The sequence below is a fragment of the Meleagris gallopavo genome, chromosome 8 (assembly GCF_905368555.1).
Source record: "Meleagris gallopavo chromosome 8, MGAL_WU_HG_1.1, whole genome shotgun sequence".
Lineage (NCBI taxonomy): Eukaryota > Metazoa > Chordata > Aves > Galliformes > Phasianidae > Meleagris > Meleagris gallopavo.
Genome location: NC_139411.1, coordinates 25,131,211 through 25,148,308, shown reverse-complemented (window position 1 = coordinate 25,148,308; position 17,098 = coordinate 25,131,211). Strand labels below are relative to the sequence as shown.

At 41.8% G+C, this 17,098-nt stretch overlaps 1 protein-coding gene across 4 annotated transcripts in view; it reads right to left on the bottom strand.

Annotated features, from left to right (window-relative positions):
• Positions 1 to 17,098, bottom strand: part of ADD3 (adducin 3) — a 90,391-nt gene that overhangs the window by 6,597 nt on the left and 66,696 nt on the right. For 3 of the 4 annotated variants that reach the window (XM_085229040.1, XM_085229042.1, XM_085229041.1), the window contains 9 exons: positions 6,850 to 6,988; positions 5,906 to 6,057; positions 5,700 to 5,780; positions 4,265 to 4,414; positions 3,211 to 3,354; positions 3,024 to 3,122; positions 2,415 to 2,597; positions 1,920 to 2,177; positions 741 to 860 (listed from right to left, as the gene is read on the bottom strand). In XM_085229040.1, coding sequence (XP_085085166.1) covers positions 741 to 860; positions 1,920 to 2,177; positions 2,415 to 2,597; positions 3,024 to 3,122; positions 3,211 to 3,354; positions 4,265 to 4,414; positions 5,700 to 5,780; positions 5,906 to 6,057; positions 6,850 to 6,988 — 1,326 coding nt within the window. Of the gene's footprint in view, positions 1 to 740; positions 861 to 1,919; positions 2,178 to 2,414; positions 2,598 to 3,023; positions 3,123 to 3,210; positions 3,355 to 4,264; positions 4,415 to 5,699; positions 5,781 to 5,905; positions 6,058 to 6,849; positions 6,989 to 14,291; positions 14,361 to 17,098 lie in introns of those variants that run through there. The other variant, XM_085229044.1, reaches the window with a different exon arrangement.

The following is a 17,098-nucleotide window of genomic DNA, read 5'->3' as shown; positions in this document are numbered from 1 at the left end:
ATTAATCTCTGGATGACTACAAGATGCCTTGTCAGCCCTAAGGAAGGGAGTTGCTCCTTCTGACTCCAGTTCAATCCCCACAGATACTGATACGGTGCTTTCCAAGAAATAAAAGATTCTGTAATCACATGGAAAGCGTCCCAAATATCTGCTAGTACAGTAAAGCCCCGGGTGGAGTATTTGGTCAGCCTAACAGTCAGCGCCTTATGTGCTGGAAGGGAAAAGCAGAGAGATATCTGTGATTACAGAGAGGTCCAACAATCTTTCATTTTCTTTTCTTTTTTTTTTTTTTCTTTTCCTTTCTATTGCCAAAAGAGAGTGAAGTGGGCCAGAGTTACTCCAGTTTAATACATGCTAGAAGAATTAGCACAGAGCAGAGCTCATGTGAGACTGAATTGTGCTGTATTTGATTTACAGCAATTTGGTTCATGCTGGCACCTAATTATCCACTAAATATAATGTTAAATGATGGGGACTACCATTTCCAATCTATCATTTCCAGAGTTAATGGTCATCATTCACCAAAATACTGCATTCAAAATGTATATGTATGTAGCATATACATACGCAGAATTCATGTGTATCACATGTTTAAATACATGCTTTTTAGTGCCAAAATCACATCAGAAACTTCTTACTAAAAAACAGAACACTTGAAAATGTTAGTTTACTGTTACACATTATTTAACATATAACTATATATAGAAATGGTACAGTCTTACTCATTATGCATCTTTTACCTTATTTCTCTTCTCCAGCACTTCACTGGGGTTTGTATTTAAAGGAACAAACTGGTTTGGATCTTCAATTTTGATTGGTGTTCCTCCACTAGTCTTGGAAGAGTCGTCAGCTTTCATCCACTTAAAAGAAAAAAAGAATTGCATAGCATGATGGGGAGGGACATTTCTCAGTGCTGTTTTATGGCTAAAGAGGAGAAGTAAAGAGGAGCCTTCCTGATTCTATTTTCAATTTCACATGACATCCGTAGAATACCCCCAGATCCTCACAAGTTTGTATGCTTGCCCAAGGGAATCTAAGTTGCCTTGAGCATGTACCACCCAGATCACTTTTAATAAACACCAAAAGACACTCCTGTAAAACACAGTGCTAACTGCCTACCAATGAAGCTGCATTCAGGAGGCATCATGCCTCCTATCCACTAGCACATTGATCTGCTGGTTCCAGAGCTCATCCATCCTCTCTCATTTCCTCATTCACCTTCCACCTCTGCTAATCACACATTCTGGAGCTTTATTCCTCTGAAGCAAGGTTTCATATCTTGTTGAGGATATTTCTCCCAAACACAAGTGCACAAGCTTGCTAGCCTGCCAGCAGGAGGAGCTGATGCTTTACGGTTGTGCTGTGCAACTGGGAGCAGGACAGCAAATAATGTGCTCCTCAGCCCTGCAAAATAGGCACTGCTCTCCAGGCTGGAAACAGTGCAAGCAGGAGGAAAAGGCTCAATCACCATGAGTAGTAACAAGAGCATACTCTTTCAGAGCCTGTTTTTAGCAGGCTCACAAACAGGAAAAGGATAGTCAGTGGCAAATCAGACCTTGTAGAGATGAGAGCAACCTACTGGTGATTTAAAATCCTTCTATATTTAGTGGATAGTTTGAGACATAAAAACATACAGCAGAAAAATTATTTTCTGTCTTAGGAATTGGAGGAGCTCAGTGCAAAGGCAAAATAATTCTTTATTTCGTAACATAAACTGTTGCTCTTCCAAAGAAAGGCAATGCCCAAATCATTGAGGGCCATTAGTACTGATGTCACTAAACCTTCCACAAACCTATTTCCTCCCGCTTCCTTAACTGATTTGCTAATCCTGTTAAAGAGGTCTTGAAAAGAGCTATGTGCAGTCTGCTTTCTCCCAAGCAGTATAAAACCAGAACAACTGTCCTAAGGTATTGGCCCACCGTGATCTTGGTCCTGGGACTTGCTTCCCCATTCCAGGACTCCTCAGGCACATTTACTTTCAAGTACGTGTTTGGGGAGTTCAGCCATCTTGTCTTTTCCCTCTGCTGTCTCTGTGCCAGGAATTTCAGCGGGGAGAGCGGGACTGCATCGTCTTCAAAGGAAAAGGCAGTCACAGTGGCTGGGATCTCAACGTCACTCTTATGTCTGGGCTTTTCCCTGACTAAGGGTTGTCTGTAAGCATAGCCAGTTCTGTATCCCTATGGAGAAGGAAAAAGAAAATAATGACAATTTAAGAAATAGAAAATTTAAGAAATTTGAAGAAGTAACTGAAGAAGTAATCAGGTTTTTTTGTGCTGTCCTATATGCCTTGGGTTGAGAAGTTGTTCTACCTTCATTTTCAAACTCACAAAGAAACCAGAAAGAATCACAGCAGCTGACCCTACACTTGGAGGCTTACAGAGGCTGCCCAGATGTTGCCACGAGTGTGTTCTCACCAGGTTGTCCAGCATCCGCATGAGTGCTTCAAACTCCTGCTCCCCTACTTTCCATTTTTGCTGTGAAGCCGTATTAACTCCTCCTCCTCCACCTGCTGCCACACCATGTGTGAAAGGCTTGAACTTCTGCAGATCCAGCAGTAGGAGATTGTCTATCCCACCTGCTCCAGCTAATGCATGAACCTGAAGACATCAATGAGTGTTATTTCACTTGCAGAAATGCTTTTGGATTCTTTGCTTTTCTAAATAAACAAGAGAAACACAAATGCCTGCTGCAATATTTCTCAGGCTAACTTCTGTGAGAATATGTATTACAATATACAGCAGGTGATTCCTACTGAAAGGATGATAATGTATGCTAATCACCACACTTTAAAAGGAGTGAAGTCAAACACAACCACTCAGAGTACCCTAAGAAAGTCTTTTTCCATCACAGTATTAAACATCATTCATTTTTATACGCATTTCAAAATGAATGAGCAATGAAATGTCAGGGTGAGGGAGTGCTATTCACTCCTCCCCACCGAACACATAAAAGCAAAGTGATGAAGTTCTGGGGATGGGCTTAAGAGTTATCGAAGATGAGGACAGTTATGTATTCTTGCTCACCTGTGTTTCACAGGCCAGTTGCACATTGAAAATATAGTGGAACGCTTCTTCCAGTGTCTCTCCTAGAGCTACCACACCATGGTTTCTCAAGACTAATACCTGGTAAATGAAGACACTAATGTTAAATGGTAGAAACTGTCACAGGACATGAAAATTGCCTTTGGGAGGCTTGAATGAGGCTGAATACCTTGCAGCTGGGTCCAAGTACTTTCTGAAGCTGAATTCTCTCTTCCTGATCATCAAGAGAACCCTGGTAGTTGTAATAAGCAACATCTCCCAGAATCAGTGCCTCCTGTGATATTGGAAGGATGCCGCACTTCATAGACGAAACCTATTTCAAGAAAAAGATATATTGATCATTAGGGAAAAAAATTAAACTCTTAAAACCCACAACATAACACGCAACTCTCAATAAACTGTAACTTTGCCAGAAAAAGAGACACTGCATAGTGAGAGAGTTGAGAAATAGTATCTTCAGGCTTTCACTACTCTGAGCTACAAGAGAGTGACAGAACTGCTGCTATACAACCTTAGGACAGATTGATGATAGGAAAAGACAAATGATGAGTTTCTGTAAATTTTATTCGTGTTTAATTTTCAACACAAGCAGACTAAACGTTTTTTCCTTCTTTCCCACACTTATAATTTCAAAGAACGTGTGTAAAAGCAGCTAGCCATTCCTTTATTTGTCTGTTGTCAAGGAATATTTACATATGTATTTACCTATTTATCTCAAATCAATGATTTCAAGTCTTCTTACATTTCTGTAACTGTTGTATGAACCATTTTAACTTATATTTTATATACTTACTTATATTTTATATATAATCATATTTTAATTGTGATTTTTCAGTAGTGGAGTAAATCCAAACTGAGCACAACTACTAATTAAGCCAGTTAAAACGGAGTTGTGTAATATAAATGATGATGCATACAGCAAATTATATGGTCAGAGATACTATAAATGAAGCCTGGATAACTATCTTTAGTTTCTTCAGCCTGAGCACAATCATATCTAAGCATCAGTTAATTACCATTCATTTCATTGCAGTACCCCGCCCTCTTAGTTCCCTGATTTCACAGCAGAGTTTTATTTTAAAGAGAAAAACAACAGTGTGGAGCTGTGTTACAAACAAAACTAAAACCACCACGAGCAATGGTTCAGCTTCAGAAAGGTGATCTAGGTTCATAAGATTAACCTGGTTTTTTTTACTCTTGAAGCTAGGAGGAAGAAGACTTACAGCTGCTGTTGCAGGGGTATGTATGTGTATTATACATCTGACATCAGGGCGTGTGGAATAGATGGCCACATGTGGACTGAATCCTGCACTGTCGATGCTTAGAGTTGTACTGCCCTGGTCAACTACATCTCCCAGGATGTTTACCTTTATCTGGAAAAGTCAAACAAATGGACAACATTCAAGAAGTCTGCAACAATTGCAATTATTTGAGAACTTCCCTCCCCTTCTTACTTGACACCAAATTTTCCCCATGCTCTTCAGGCTTAGAGCATGAAAAAAGGAGAGCCAACTGTGTGTCAGTAAGCCATTCTGCAGACATCAGTAGCACCTGGAAGCCCTACCATGAAAGAAGTAAAGACAAAATCCTGGTACACCATGCACTCCTCTTTGGTCAAGATGACCTTTTGCTTAAAAGAAAGTCTCAGCAATTTGCAAACCAGAATCATAATTGGAATGGAAATCAACTATGAGAAAAGATCTGGTTCAACCTGTAAGCACAGTGAGCGTTTTTATATAAGCCTCTTCCAACCACGCAAGAAAGAAAAAAAAGACACCTTTGATATTTTCATGGAAATTGCATACAACTACAGGTCACTACTTAGCCTTTTCTAAGGGAAGCAATCTAATTCTTGGCATTTTAAAAACAACTTTATTAACACTTTCTAAACTTTGACTATGAAAAAAATTCAGCCAATAAATTTTCAATAAGAATATTAAATGTGCAGAGAATGTACAAATTTGTAGAAAAATTAAAATAATAATTCCAGGATCAACAAACAACAACAGGAGCACATTAGGCAGTGTTCTCATGTTTTTATTTTGGTTTTCTATTTCCTGCAAGGCTATCGGCCTATCAGTCTTCCAACTAATACCCCTGCCACCTCTTCCAACTGGAGATAGCTTCTTCACAGATATGAACTGACATGAAGAACATATGGCAGCATCCATATCAAAAGACACATCATTTTACAGCTACAGCATCCTAAATACCAACCTGTAATTTTACCCTATTCCTTTGTAAGGACCAGGGAAAATTATTCAACTTTACTTCCCCATTTATAAAGATAAGAACTGATTCTACCGACACTACTCCTACAGAGTGATTTCATAAGAATTACCAGATTGTCAGGTTCTAAAAGGTTGCTGCTATACTGAGGCTATTTAATAAGCTCCAGGAGACAGGAGAACAAAACTTTGCTCCATGCATTGATGTTGGAGACACAGCAACAGAAAGCAAAGTTATATCCAAAAATAAATAATCAGAACAAAGGATGCTGCTATCTAAATAATTAATCAGCTTTGCATAGGGTGGGTAAACATTAAAAGCAACTACAATCAAGCAGTATGATTACAGCTAAGTCCATTTTAGTAGCCACAAAAGTATTTCAGAAAATAGGTTGAGCCTTGGTGGTTACTATGCAGGTGAATTACATACCAAATTGGAAGCTGAAGCTTCTGAAAAGGACAGACCTCTTGGAATGATTAAAATATGATCATGTTCTTTGCTTACTCTGACCTGAAACAGAGGGAAAAAACAAATGGATTACCGACTTATTTCTGAATTTATATTATCTGGGGGAAATTAATGTGACTAAACAGGTAAGATCCCAAATCAATATTCTCATTCTCTGAAATACTTACAGTGATGTAGGCATTTGGCAGATGTGCCCAACCAAACAAGTCAGCCAGTCTGTATAAACTGGCTAATTTGCAACGAGTAAGTTTTTCTCCCTTAACAAACGAGGAGGTATCTATTCCAGGTAGATCATTGATGGGGGTAATCATTCCATGGCCTGAAAAACAGAAAAAGATGGCAGCCAATCAATTAAATACCTCCCAGCTATGTCGTGATCTTCCAGAAGCAGTATATTTAAATTGTCAGCAGAGCAACACCAGCAACTATTAGACTGCATCTGCACTGCTGGGACTTTACTGAAACCTCTGTTAGTTTTGACTTTGCATGAACATCTTGCAAAGGGGTGTTTCTCCCCTTCATGAATGCACAGTACCCCTCTGAGATACACTGCCTTTGCTTACAGGGAAAGTTACTGCCAGGAGAGAGAAAAGGTTTGGGTTTTCGATAGAAGGAGAATGCACACTTTGAGATTAATCACCCTGTCCAAATCCCCAGGTAACTTTGACTGGCTAGAGACATAGAGATAAGGCACTCTGAGCTCTCTGTTGTTATTTTCCACTTAGTCTGTTGTACGAACTCTAAGGAGCCATTTTGAGACCAGTTCTCAAAAGATGCTGAATGCCAACAACTGCCACAGTGCCTCAGGCTTGTAAGCTCCCATATCAAGACACCCACCCACAGTGCTTAGGCCAACTTCGGTCCTGCAGGACTTGGAACCCTGGAACATCCCAGCAACGTTTTTGTAACTACAGCACATTCTAAAAGTTATTTTAAACTCTGGGAGATATCTGGGTAATGATTCAGTTTGGCTGGCAATTCCCCATTTTTACAACTTATATGCAAAAGTAGAAAAATAATGTCATGTCTTAGTTTATGCTCACATTAAATTATCACTGGAAATAGTAAAAACAAAGAGAAAAAGGGGCAGTCAAAAGCACATTTAACTTACTGAGTGAAGATGAGGAAAAACCTGCAAAAGAGCTTGCTGTAATGTAATCAGCAATCTGCTGTAATGCAAGCAGCCCAGTTGGGTTATTGCCTTTCTTCATCTGTTCTTGAATAAGGCATTCCAGATCTTCTCTAAAAGCCTGTGGAAACATTTGAGAATCATCAAGGAAACCTGGATTTGATAGAAATAAGATTGTTATAGGTGGGGCTGGTAGATCTGCCTGTTATTAATGTTACATGACACTTCCCCTTAGACCTTGTTTTTAGTACCTATAACTTGCCAAACTTTAATCATCTGATCTAAATTTTGCATGCTAAATATTGGCAATTTATGGGCTAGAGGGGAAAGAAGTTTGGTCACAGAGGGTTAACCATTTCCAAGAAGAAGACAAGGTAAAACATATTTCTGCAAATGTCTGTATCAACAATTAAAGAGCTCGCCATAGTTTTGAAGAAGTACTTCAAACCTGACCAGGACGTGTTGCTTTTAGTGCTGGCTATTTTTTCTTTTAAATTCAGTAATCCCTCTGAAAATCCATCCAAATTTGATAAAGTTATAAACACATGGAAAACTGGAGTTCATCCACGCTCAAGTAGGATTGCAGACATGCAAAATCTAGAAGGAAAGCCTACTTCTTTCTTTCTCCTCGAGGGAAAAGCCCTTCCCTTTTTCCCCAGTATAAAGTGTCCACAACCCCAACAAGATAAACTCATGCCAAATACATTATAAGAAGGGTTTTCACTGTATCAAATTTCATATACTTAGCACTGTGAACCAAGCCTGTTCCTTCCAGAAGGGAGATGAACCACCACTCATAACAAGTGTCAGTCTTAGGACTACTTCAGTCTTGACGTTTCTAGACTAAATAAATTCCGTTCTTTCAAATTTTTCTTAGTGGCTTTGTTTCCTAACCCTCTCATTATTTTTTTGGCAGTATTCCTCTAGCTTTTGTCTGAACACGCAGGACACAGTGCTGCACATACCACCAGCTAAGGTGTATGGTGAATGCTCTTACTGGTTCATTCCAGAAAGACATTTGGTGTCTGTACAATGCAACTGATTCCTATTATAACTCCAGGCTACTCCCTTTATGTAATTGCTTCTTACAGTTTGCCTGCCTTAGTAATTATTTAGTCTCAATTAAAAAGGAAAAGAGTTCTGCAAGGCCAGTGTAATTTCTTCACTGAATTTTAATTCAATTGTCTTAGTTGGGTGAAACCCATCAGTTCCATCACATTCCCGTACACCCACGACTGCTGTTGAACCAAGTATTGCTACCACACTCCCCAAAATATCTGCAGGACTCTGCTTGACTTGGCCTCTCAGATGGGCATCCACAGCTACATTTAATTTTCAAGCACAGGCACTGTAGTGTTTTCCCAAAGTAATCTCACTGGGATCATATGCACCTGAGACTTGCCAGATCCCCACAGATAAAGCCATGTGGAGTGACTGTGAGGTAAACTGCTGTATGGATTTCTTGGTGCAGATGGAGTGCATGTAGAATCCCCACCAAATAATTAACTGCCCCTTACTGGTCTTAAGACACACAGACAAAATCTGATTTTCCTCTTCAGTGTCTGCAGCAGGTAAGATCTATTCAGCAAGCATAGGGAAAGGTTGGGGAAACAGGAGAAGAAAGGGGAAATTGAGTGAAAAAATGAACTAATGGGGACTGGGAGGAAAGAGGTGTGTCAGCACTAGAAGCCCATAAGGGTAAATAATGGAGGTAATTATGTGGGGATAATTGCTAGCAAGGTAAACAAACGTTTGGGGAAAACAGCAAGTGGTTGGAGAAAATAACCAGCACTAACAGCAGTAGAGAAAGGAGGAAAGAATAGCAAGAGGTTTGGCAAAGAATAAAACAGCTCAGTAGGAGGAAGGTAGATCTCTAGACAGAAGGACTCCCTGGGAGAAGGAGTGTTATACAGTGAGGGAGTGTATGGAGAGAGAAGTGAGGGTCTGGCGTAAGAGTTAGAAACAGGTGAACAATACAAATGGAGGGAATGGAATGCAAAGCAAAGACTGGAATACAGTGAAAACTTTGAAGAAAGATTAATGGAACAAAATAAGAAAATTCTTTGTTATGGCACAGCCCGGCATCGCTCCTTCAGCACTGTGAGCATCAGTTGGTGTCTCTCACCCCTACCCCTCTGACTATCTGCAGGTAACTGTGAAGGCTTCTCCCACCCAGCCAATTCGGCTCCAAGGATGGTCTCTGTTAATGGTGACTCAGGGTGCTCAAGCAGCAGAGCAGGAGCCACCCTTTTTCTCAGCACAGTGAGCACCTTCCTCAGTCCGGAGCCTGAACATGGCCACAGACCCTGCAGTGCTGGAGGCCAGATGTGCAGCCATGTTTCTTACTGCCATGCACATAACTTTTAACTGCACCACACTTGTCTCTTCCCCATGCCTCATTTAACACACAGTGGTTGGTCCGCAAGAGAAAATAAATTCAGTATTTTTCCTCTTTTCATAGCTCAGCACATAGCCCTGTGCTTTATCTGCATGCCGTTCATACCCTGTTGTGATGACAATTATTATTTATCTGACGAGATTTTCTCTGGGGCAGATAATTACCGTAAATCTAAATGCTTCACAAGCATTAACTTGCTAATCCCCAAAACATGCCTTTAAGGTGAAGCAGGGCACTGTCACTGCTTTTACAGAACAGCGACGGTGCTGAGGTCCTGGTCTGCTCAGGGCCTGATTTGCAGAGCACTCAGCAGCATGTAGCTATTCACATACTCAGTGCCCAATTCTTGGTGAAGACTGGAGCACAACTCTGAGTGTCTGACACGCAGGGCTGAGTCTCAGGGGAACAAGCCGGAGACACAAACTTCAAAACCCAGGAGGCCACGCAGCATTGCTAGGGTCAGTTGGAACGAGGTGCTGAGGCCAGGAAGGAACCTGGGTATTTCCTGTACTGCAACCAAAGTGGCTCACAGCACTGGATGGGGCTGTGAATAACCTGATGTAGTGCCTGATGTGGTGGTTGGCAACTCTGCCCACAGCAGGGGTTTGGAACTACATAATCCTTGAGGCCCCTTCCAACCCAAGCCATTCCATGATTCTCACACATTCAGACACGTGTGATATACGGATATCTCATGTAACCAGAAAAAAGGATTTTGGTGACTGAACTGCTCACAGCTGCATACAGAAAGGAGCCAAAGTCCAACCTGTATGTTTTACCAACCTGCCTGGAAGAGTACAATAACCAGAGGAACTTCCTTAGCCCTTGCACATCGTATTTCTGATCTTACAGAAAGCTTCAGAACAATAAAACAATCCACAACAAGAGATTTTGTGGCAGCTTGCTTCACACTATTCCTAAGCTTCACAACACAACTGTTACTCTGCTCTCAGAGACCAGCCAGAATCAAAGAATCGTAGGGGTTGGAAGGGACCTCCAGAGACCATCGAGTCCAACCCCCCTACCAAAGCAGGTTCTCTACACCAGGTTGCAAAAATAGGTGTCCAGACGGGTCTTGAATATCTCCAGAGAAGGAGACTCCACAACCTCCCTGGGCAGCCCGTTCCAGTGCTCCGTCACCCTCACCATAAAGAAGTTCTTGTGCACATTTGTGCGGAACTTCCTATGCTGCCGTTTCTGGCCATTTCCCCTTGTCCTGTCTCCATGTACCACTGAAAAGAGACTGGCCTCACCACTCTGTCCCCCACACCTTAGATATTTATAGACCTGGATCAGGTCTCCTCTCAGTCTTCTTTTCTCAAGGCTAAACAGACCCAGTTCACTGAGCCTTTCTTCATAGGGGAGATGCTCCAGGCCCTTCACCATCTTGTGGACAATGTATTTCATCCACAAGTAACCCTAACCCTTATTTTCAGACTCTGCCATTCCAAGACATTCAATTACTCCTCAAATGTTCCTGAAAGAGGCCCCTGCACAAAAATTCTACCATTTCACACTCGGGAAGGCTGAAATACTCCTTTACTCTTGTTTATAATCTGTATATAAGGAAATTGCACATTTGTAGTCTCAGAGGGGCCATGTGGAAGACAGAATTCATGAAATTTATGTCAGTATTTGCTTGGGAGGAGATGGAGAAAAACAGTTATCTGCATTGCATTAAATCACTCTCAATTCAACAAGGACTATAGAAAGGATCTGCAAAAACATTCACAGCAAATTGCTATTCGTTGTATCCAGACTTTTTTTTTTTTTAACATTCTGAGGAATGTCTATTACAGGAAAAAAAAGATAGCGTAATGTATTTTGGACAACTTTTGATGGAAAGATTTATTTTATTTTTATTATTCTGCTGCCTGCACTATTTTCATTCTTCTGATCTCAGTTTTTTTACCCAGTGTTAATGCAGTAGTGTCTCTTACACACTAGGGATACTACAAGTAAGGATTTGTGGTTTAACAAAGTCGTTGATAACAGAACAACAAGCTTTCCTTAAAAGTAGTTCCAGGAACATCAGAAAATTGGGACAATCCAGGGCAAGTATCAGATTGGCAGATTTGCAATGAATGGCAAAGCAGATGTTAATAAGTTGAAATATGGATACAATACAATGAAGTATGCTATTTATCTACATGCCAGTGCACAACAATAATATTTAGCAGACAGCAGTCTTCAGCACCACACAGGACTCTACGTATATTTCCATACTTCTATTAACTCTTTGCTTCACTCTTTACTGCTAAGATTGCTTTTCAAGAATCCCAGGCCCTGGAGGTAAGAGAGAGAGTCTGGGCAGAGGAAGGCTTCCCTGTTGTCAAAGAGGATCTGGTCAGAGATTGCCTAGGCAAACTCTATGCACACAAATCCGTGGGCCCCATGGGATGCAGCTAAGAGTGCTGAGAAAGCAGAAGTGATTGCTGAACTGCTCTGTTTTCTTTGAAAGCTCATGGAGAATAGGAGAGGTGCCTGAAGGCTGGAGGATAGCCAATGTCACTCTAGTCTTCAAAAAGGGCAAGGAGGAGGAGCTAGGAAACTACAGGCCAGTCAGCCTCACTTCTGTTCCTGGAAAGGTGATGGAACAACTTGCTCTGGATGTCATTTCCAAGCAAGTGGAGAAGAATGTTATCAGGAGAAATCAACATGGTCTCACCAAGAAGAAATCACACTTGACCAGGCTAGTAGCTTTCTATGTCATGACCAGCTGGGTAGATGAGGGGACAGCAGTGGATGTTGTGTACCTTGATTTCAGCATGACTTTTCACATTGTCTCCCATAACATCCTCATAGGTAAGCCTAAAAAGTGTGAGATAGATGAGCAGACAGTGAGGCAGATTGAGAACTGGCTGACGGAAGAACTTGGATGGTTGTCATCAACACTGCAAAATCTAGTTGAAAGCCTGCGACTAGCAGTGTTTGCCAGGGGTCTTGTCTAACAGCTTCATCAGTGACCTGGATGAAGGGATAGAATGCACCCTCAGCAAGTTTGCTGATTATACGAAGCTGGGAGGAGTGGCTGACACAGCAGAAGGCTGTGCTGCCATTGAGTGAGACCTGGACAGGCTAGAGAGCTGGATAGAGAGGAACCAGATGAGATTCAACACGGGCAAGTGTAGACTCCTACACCCGGGGAGGAATAAGTGCATGAATCTGTACAGGTTAGGGGGCTGAGTGAAGGAAAGGAGCTCTGCAGAGAAGGATCTGGGTGTCCTGTTGTACATCTGTACATAACCATCCCCCATGCTAACACAGCCTTCCTCGACTTCTGAAAACCCCTGACTGGCATTCCCTTCTTCTGGAGAACAGCTTAACCCAACTATCACACATCAAATGAGTGGCTTTTACCAGGGCTTCCACCGTATAGCATTTGTGTAAAACCAATAAAGAGAAAGGCTGTGATTTTAGGATCCAACCCACTGAGAGGCAGGAATCTACTTCTGGAAGCACAGCTGCAGCCCCAGAGGCCTGGTTCTGCTGTAATTCATGGGACCGTAACTGCCACTGCCCACCAGAGACCAAGAGGCATACTGCAAGGAGAGGTTTTCCAAAAGCAGACACTGTTCCAGCACAAAGCAGCTAGTTTTCAAGCGGAAAGGTCACTACCAATTTCATATGTAGTACTTGACAAGAAAACGCTGACAAAGGAAAAACTGTACTGTCAGATGAATGAAAAACTATGTTACTCAGCTGTGTATGCTCAGCATCGCTCAATAAAGAGCTTCAGCTCTGGGATTTATTTCTCTGTGCTGGAACAGCATCCAGTTTGCATGGAAAACAGCTCTTGGTGTGGAAGCTGGATGGGGACAGCTAGGGGGAAGGAGCAGCCTATCTCCTCAGAGCCATCACACACCACAGCACGAACGCCCCTGTGACTCATGGATGAAACACAGGGAAGCTCTGCCTCCCTGCACGAGCTGTGAGATATACAGACATGGCAGCTCAATGTGCATTTCATGGTTTTGCAGGGGCCACGTGCTCAGCTGGATGTGGCACTGCAGGAATTTCACTGTTTCTAACACTCCAGCCGCTCCTTTGGGCAAGGTTAGGTAGGCACACTGCCTAAAGCCCAGGCAGCTTTCTTCGACAAAGCTGTTGATCAAACAATTAGTTCAACCTATTTCTAATACCATAAAACTAATTTTCCAGAAATACATGCAGTCATCTTCCAAACGCACATCTCAAACTCAAGCAGCTTAGATGCAAAAGTCTCCTGTCTTACACATACAAAGGCTCTCTGAAACTCAGTGGTGAGGTACAGTTCTGACTCATTTAATTCCATTTAGCGTAAGTATAAACTGACAGTGTAAATGGGAGCTTCTAAGAATCAAAGAAACATTTGTATGTATTGGTTGACAACTGTTTTTTTTTCAGCCAGCAGAATCAGACAACTAAAATAACCCACGGCACTGCTATTTCTGTTTTTTTATATATATATATATATATAAATATTTATTATATATATGTATTTTTTTTTTTTTTTTTTACCAGAAAAATCTCTGTATTAATTTCTACATTTTGGCAGACAGCTCTCTGAGGACATTAAGAGGTAGACATACTCATAAGTATAGTATAAGCCCATAAGTACTATCTTCCTTTATGTTTACTATTTCCATAGGTATACAATGACACTTAATGACTCAACAGACATAGAAACAAAACGTAGAGAACAGAACTCCCTGTAAATAGAGAAGAGGACGGCTGCAGGTCACCTGCTAACAGCCCACAGCAGACTTGTAAGAGAAAAAAAGCACAGTAAGAGCCCAAACTGATACCTCAGCCTATAGAGCTAGATGAGGTATGTGAGGTCCCTACTCAATAACAGCACTACTGCACGCCTAAAACCAGAATAACACAAGAAACCCTTTAGCTTCTTTTGCCAATTTTTGACCAAAGACATACATATGAACTATATTTTTTAAAAGGCTATAATTCAACTTCTCTACGTACAAACACACATGCACACACCCTCTGAGTCCAATCATTACTGTGATAAAAAGTTTTATAACTTAACTGTTGTTTTGTTCCAGAGAGCAAGTGGACGAGAAGCAAACCAAGCACTGTGCATCCAGCTGCTCTGGGAGGAAGAGCTGCACTGCCAGCAGCCTGCACGGCCCTGCACCAGCAGCAGGTGCTCTGATGGGAGAGGGTGGAGCTGCCCACAAAAAACCGCCAGAGAGCTGCAGCTGGCAAGGGGAAGATAAGGGCAAGAGGAGTGTTTGTTAGCTCTATGAGGAGGAGGGGACAAAAAAAAAAAAAAAAAAAAAAGAAAAAAAATGGCTTTGGCATTCTGCTAAGAGACGGGCTTATTAATAAGCATGAGGAATTTGGTAGAGTTGCAATGATCTTTTCATTTGCAGTGAAGCATGTGAGTATCTGGGCTAGATGGAGTGACCCAAAGATGCTCCAGGACTTAAAAAATGAAAGTAGCTGAGGAGGTCCTTTTAATAGTTGCTCATTTTCTGCACTGCAATGGCAACCCGCCCTTCCTCCCCACTCACCAGAGTGACTTGATGTCTTTCATTGGGCAGAATTCAGAAGACCAGCGAATGAAAGAAAAACAGATTTCATTACAGTGCATTTTATTTTACAATTCCATATCACTTTATATTCCATATCACCTACAGAATTAAGTCTGACTGTTATTTACAATTAATGACTTTAAATACAGATAGAGCCATAGAAAAGGCTCACAGGCCCTGGAGCGTGTCAAGAGGACAACTGAAGTTGTGAAGGGTCTGGAGAACAAACCCTGTGCAGAGTCGCTCAGGGATCTGAGGCTGTTCAGCCTTGAGAAGAGAAGGCTCACGGGAAACCTTATCGCTCTCTACAACTCCCTGAAAGGAGGTCGTGGCGAGGTGGGGTCGGACCCTTCTCCCAGGTAACAGTGATAGGGTGAGACTGATGTGCTTAAGTTGTGTTGGGGAGGTTCAGGTTGGCTATTAAAAAGAACTTTTTCTCAGAAAGAGTGGTGAGGCAGTGGCACAGGCTGCCCAAGGAGGTGGGGGAGTCACTGTCCCTGAAAGTGTTAAAGAACCATGGAAATGTGGCACTGAGGGGCATGGATAGTGAGCAGTATTGGTGGGTATGGACTGGGCTTGGATTAAATGATCTTAGAGGTCTTTTCCAATTGTAACGATTCTATGCAAACTCATCAAGCAAAAGGAGGATGGACTTAACTGCTTAACGATTTGAATGATCTACAGGATATAGGACCAAAAAATCACAGCAGGATCTGCAGACAACTCCCTCCCAAGAAGACAAAAACTTCAATTCAAGCAAGTCAGCAACACAAAGATCAGAAATATGGAAGGGGAAAGATACATACGTTCAATGTGGAAACTGCTGACATTTGAAAACCTGAGTTCAAACTAAATGGAAAGCTGCAACCTGGAAATAAGGCAGAAGTCAAAGGTAATTTTAATTTCCAGTGTAACAGAGTGGAGAACAGAAGAGCAAAGATTTAAAAAGCCATTTTGATGAGAGTAGGGCAGGAGACAATTGTGCAGTTCCCCAGCAGAAAGTTATACAAATGTCAGGGGATTCTGAAGCCAGCTGGGGGAGCTGCAGAACGAGAGGCTGCTCCTGCAGAAGGTCCCATAGGATGGGACCAAAGAGATAGAATGGCATGCTAGCAGCAAGCAGTACTCCTAAAGAATCAGAAAGGCTTTTCAACTGATGGGGAAAGAGCAGTGCAAGCCAAAATAAGAGAGCAGCTGAAAGGACTTGGATATTTCATGAAAATGAACTGCCTCGGAAGGGAGTGGTGGTGTGAAAATACTGGATATCCATGTAATACAAACCAAAACAAGCCAGACAAATGCGAATCCCAGGAAAAAAAGAAGAAAAAAAAAAAGCTAAGTCAGACAGGCCTGGAGGCTGGGCACATGCACACGTGTGGGCAGGAAGGACAGGAGGACATTTGGCCTAAGCATGAGAAAACCAATTTTGCAACACGGATGAGTGCAACTGTATTACTGCCATTATGTAACAGCAATGTTGAAGCATCATTATCCCGATTGCCCTCCTGCGTTGCACAGAACCAATCAGCATCGTCACAGCCAGCACAGAATTAAAGCAAAGCATTGGGAGATCCTGCAGGCCAGCTTCCTCTCAGGCTAAAACTGAACAGGCTCTTAACACCTGAGTGTTCCATACGCAAAGACACAGTGCACATTCAGTGCAGACTGAAAGCCACAAGAAACTTTCCTTTTCAAACTAACAGAGGAGAGATTTAGTTTGGATATAAGGAAGAAATTTTTTGCAATAAGGGTGGTGAGACACTGGAGCAAGTTGCCCATCCCCAGAGACACCTGAGTTCAGGCTGGATAAGACACTTGAGCACTTGATGGAGCTGTAACCGTCCCTGTTCTGTGCAGGGGGTTGGCACAGAGGGCGTTTAAGGCCCCTTCCAATTCAAACAGTTCTAGGATCCTATGAAAACGTAAACCAGGCATGCCAATAGTCAGTTTACAGCTGTTTAGCATATAAAGACAAAACTGTTTTTAATTTTAGAGAGTGAGATAGAAAATTAAAAAAAAAAAAAAAAAAAAGCATTTCCTATTTGGATATATTACAGCTGAAGTATATTAGAACCACAGAAAGCAAAGGAAGTTGTCTATTGCAAGAAAATATTTGTTCCTAAGAAAAGAACGATGTAATACCCAAGTGTTCTGAACCTGCCGACACTGATGAAATAAGATCATGCAACTTCATGTCCAGAGGTACTTCTGAGTGCTATCAGGCTCCACAAACCTATCTGAATGTCATTGCTTTTTACTGACTTAACACAGAACAACAAACATGCAGGTCCTGTCAGAT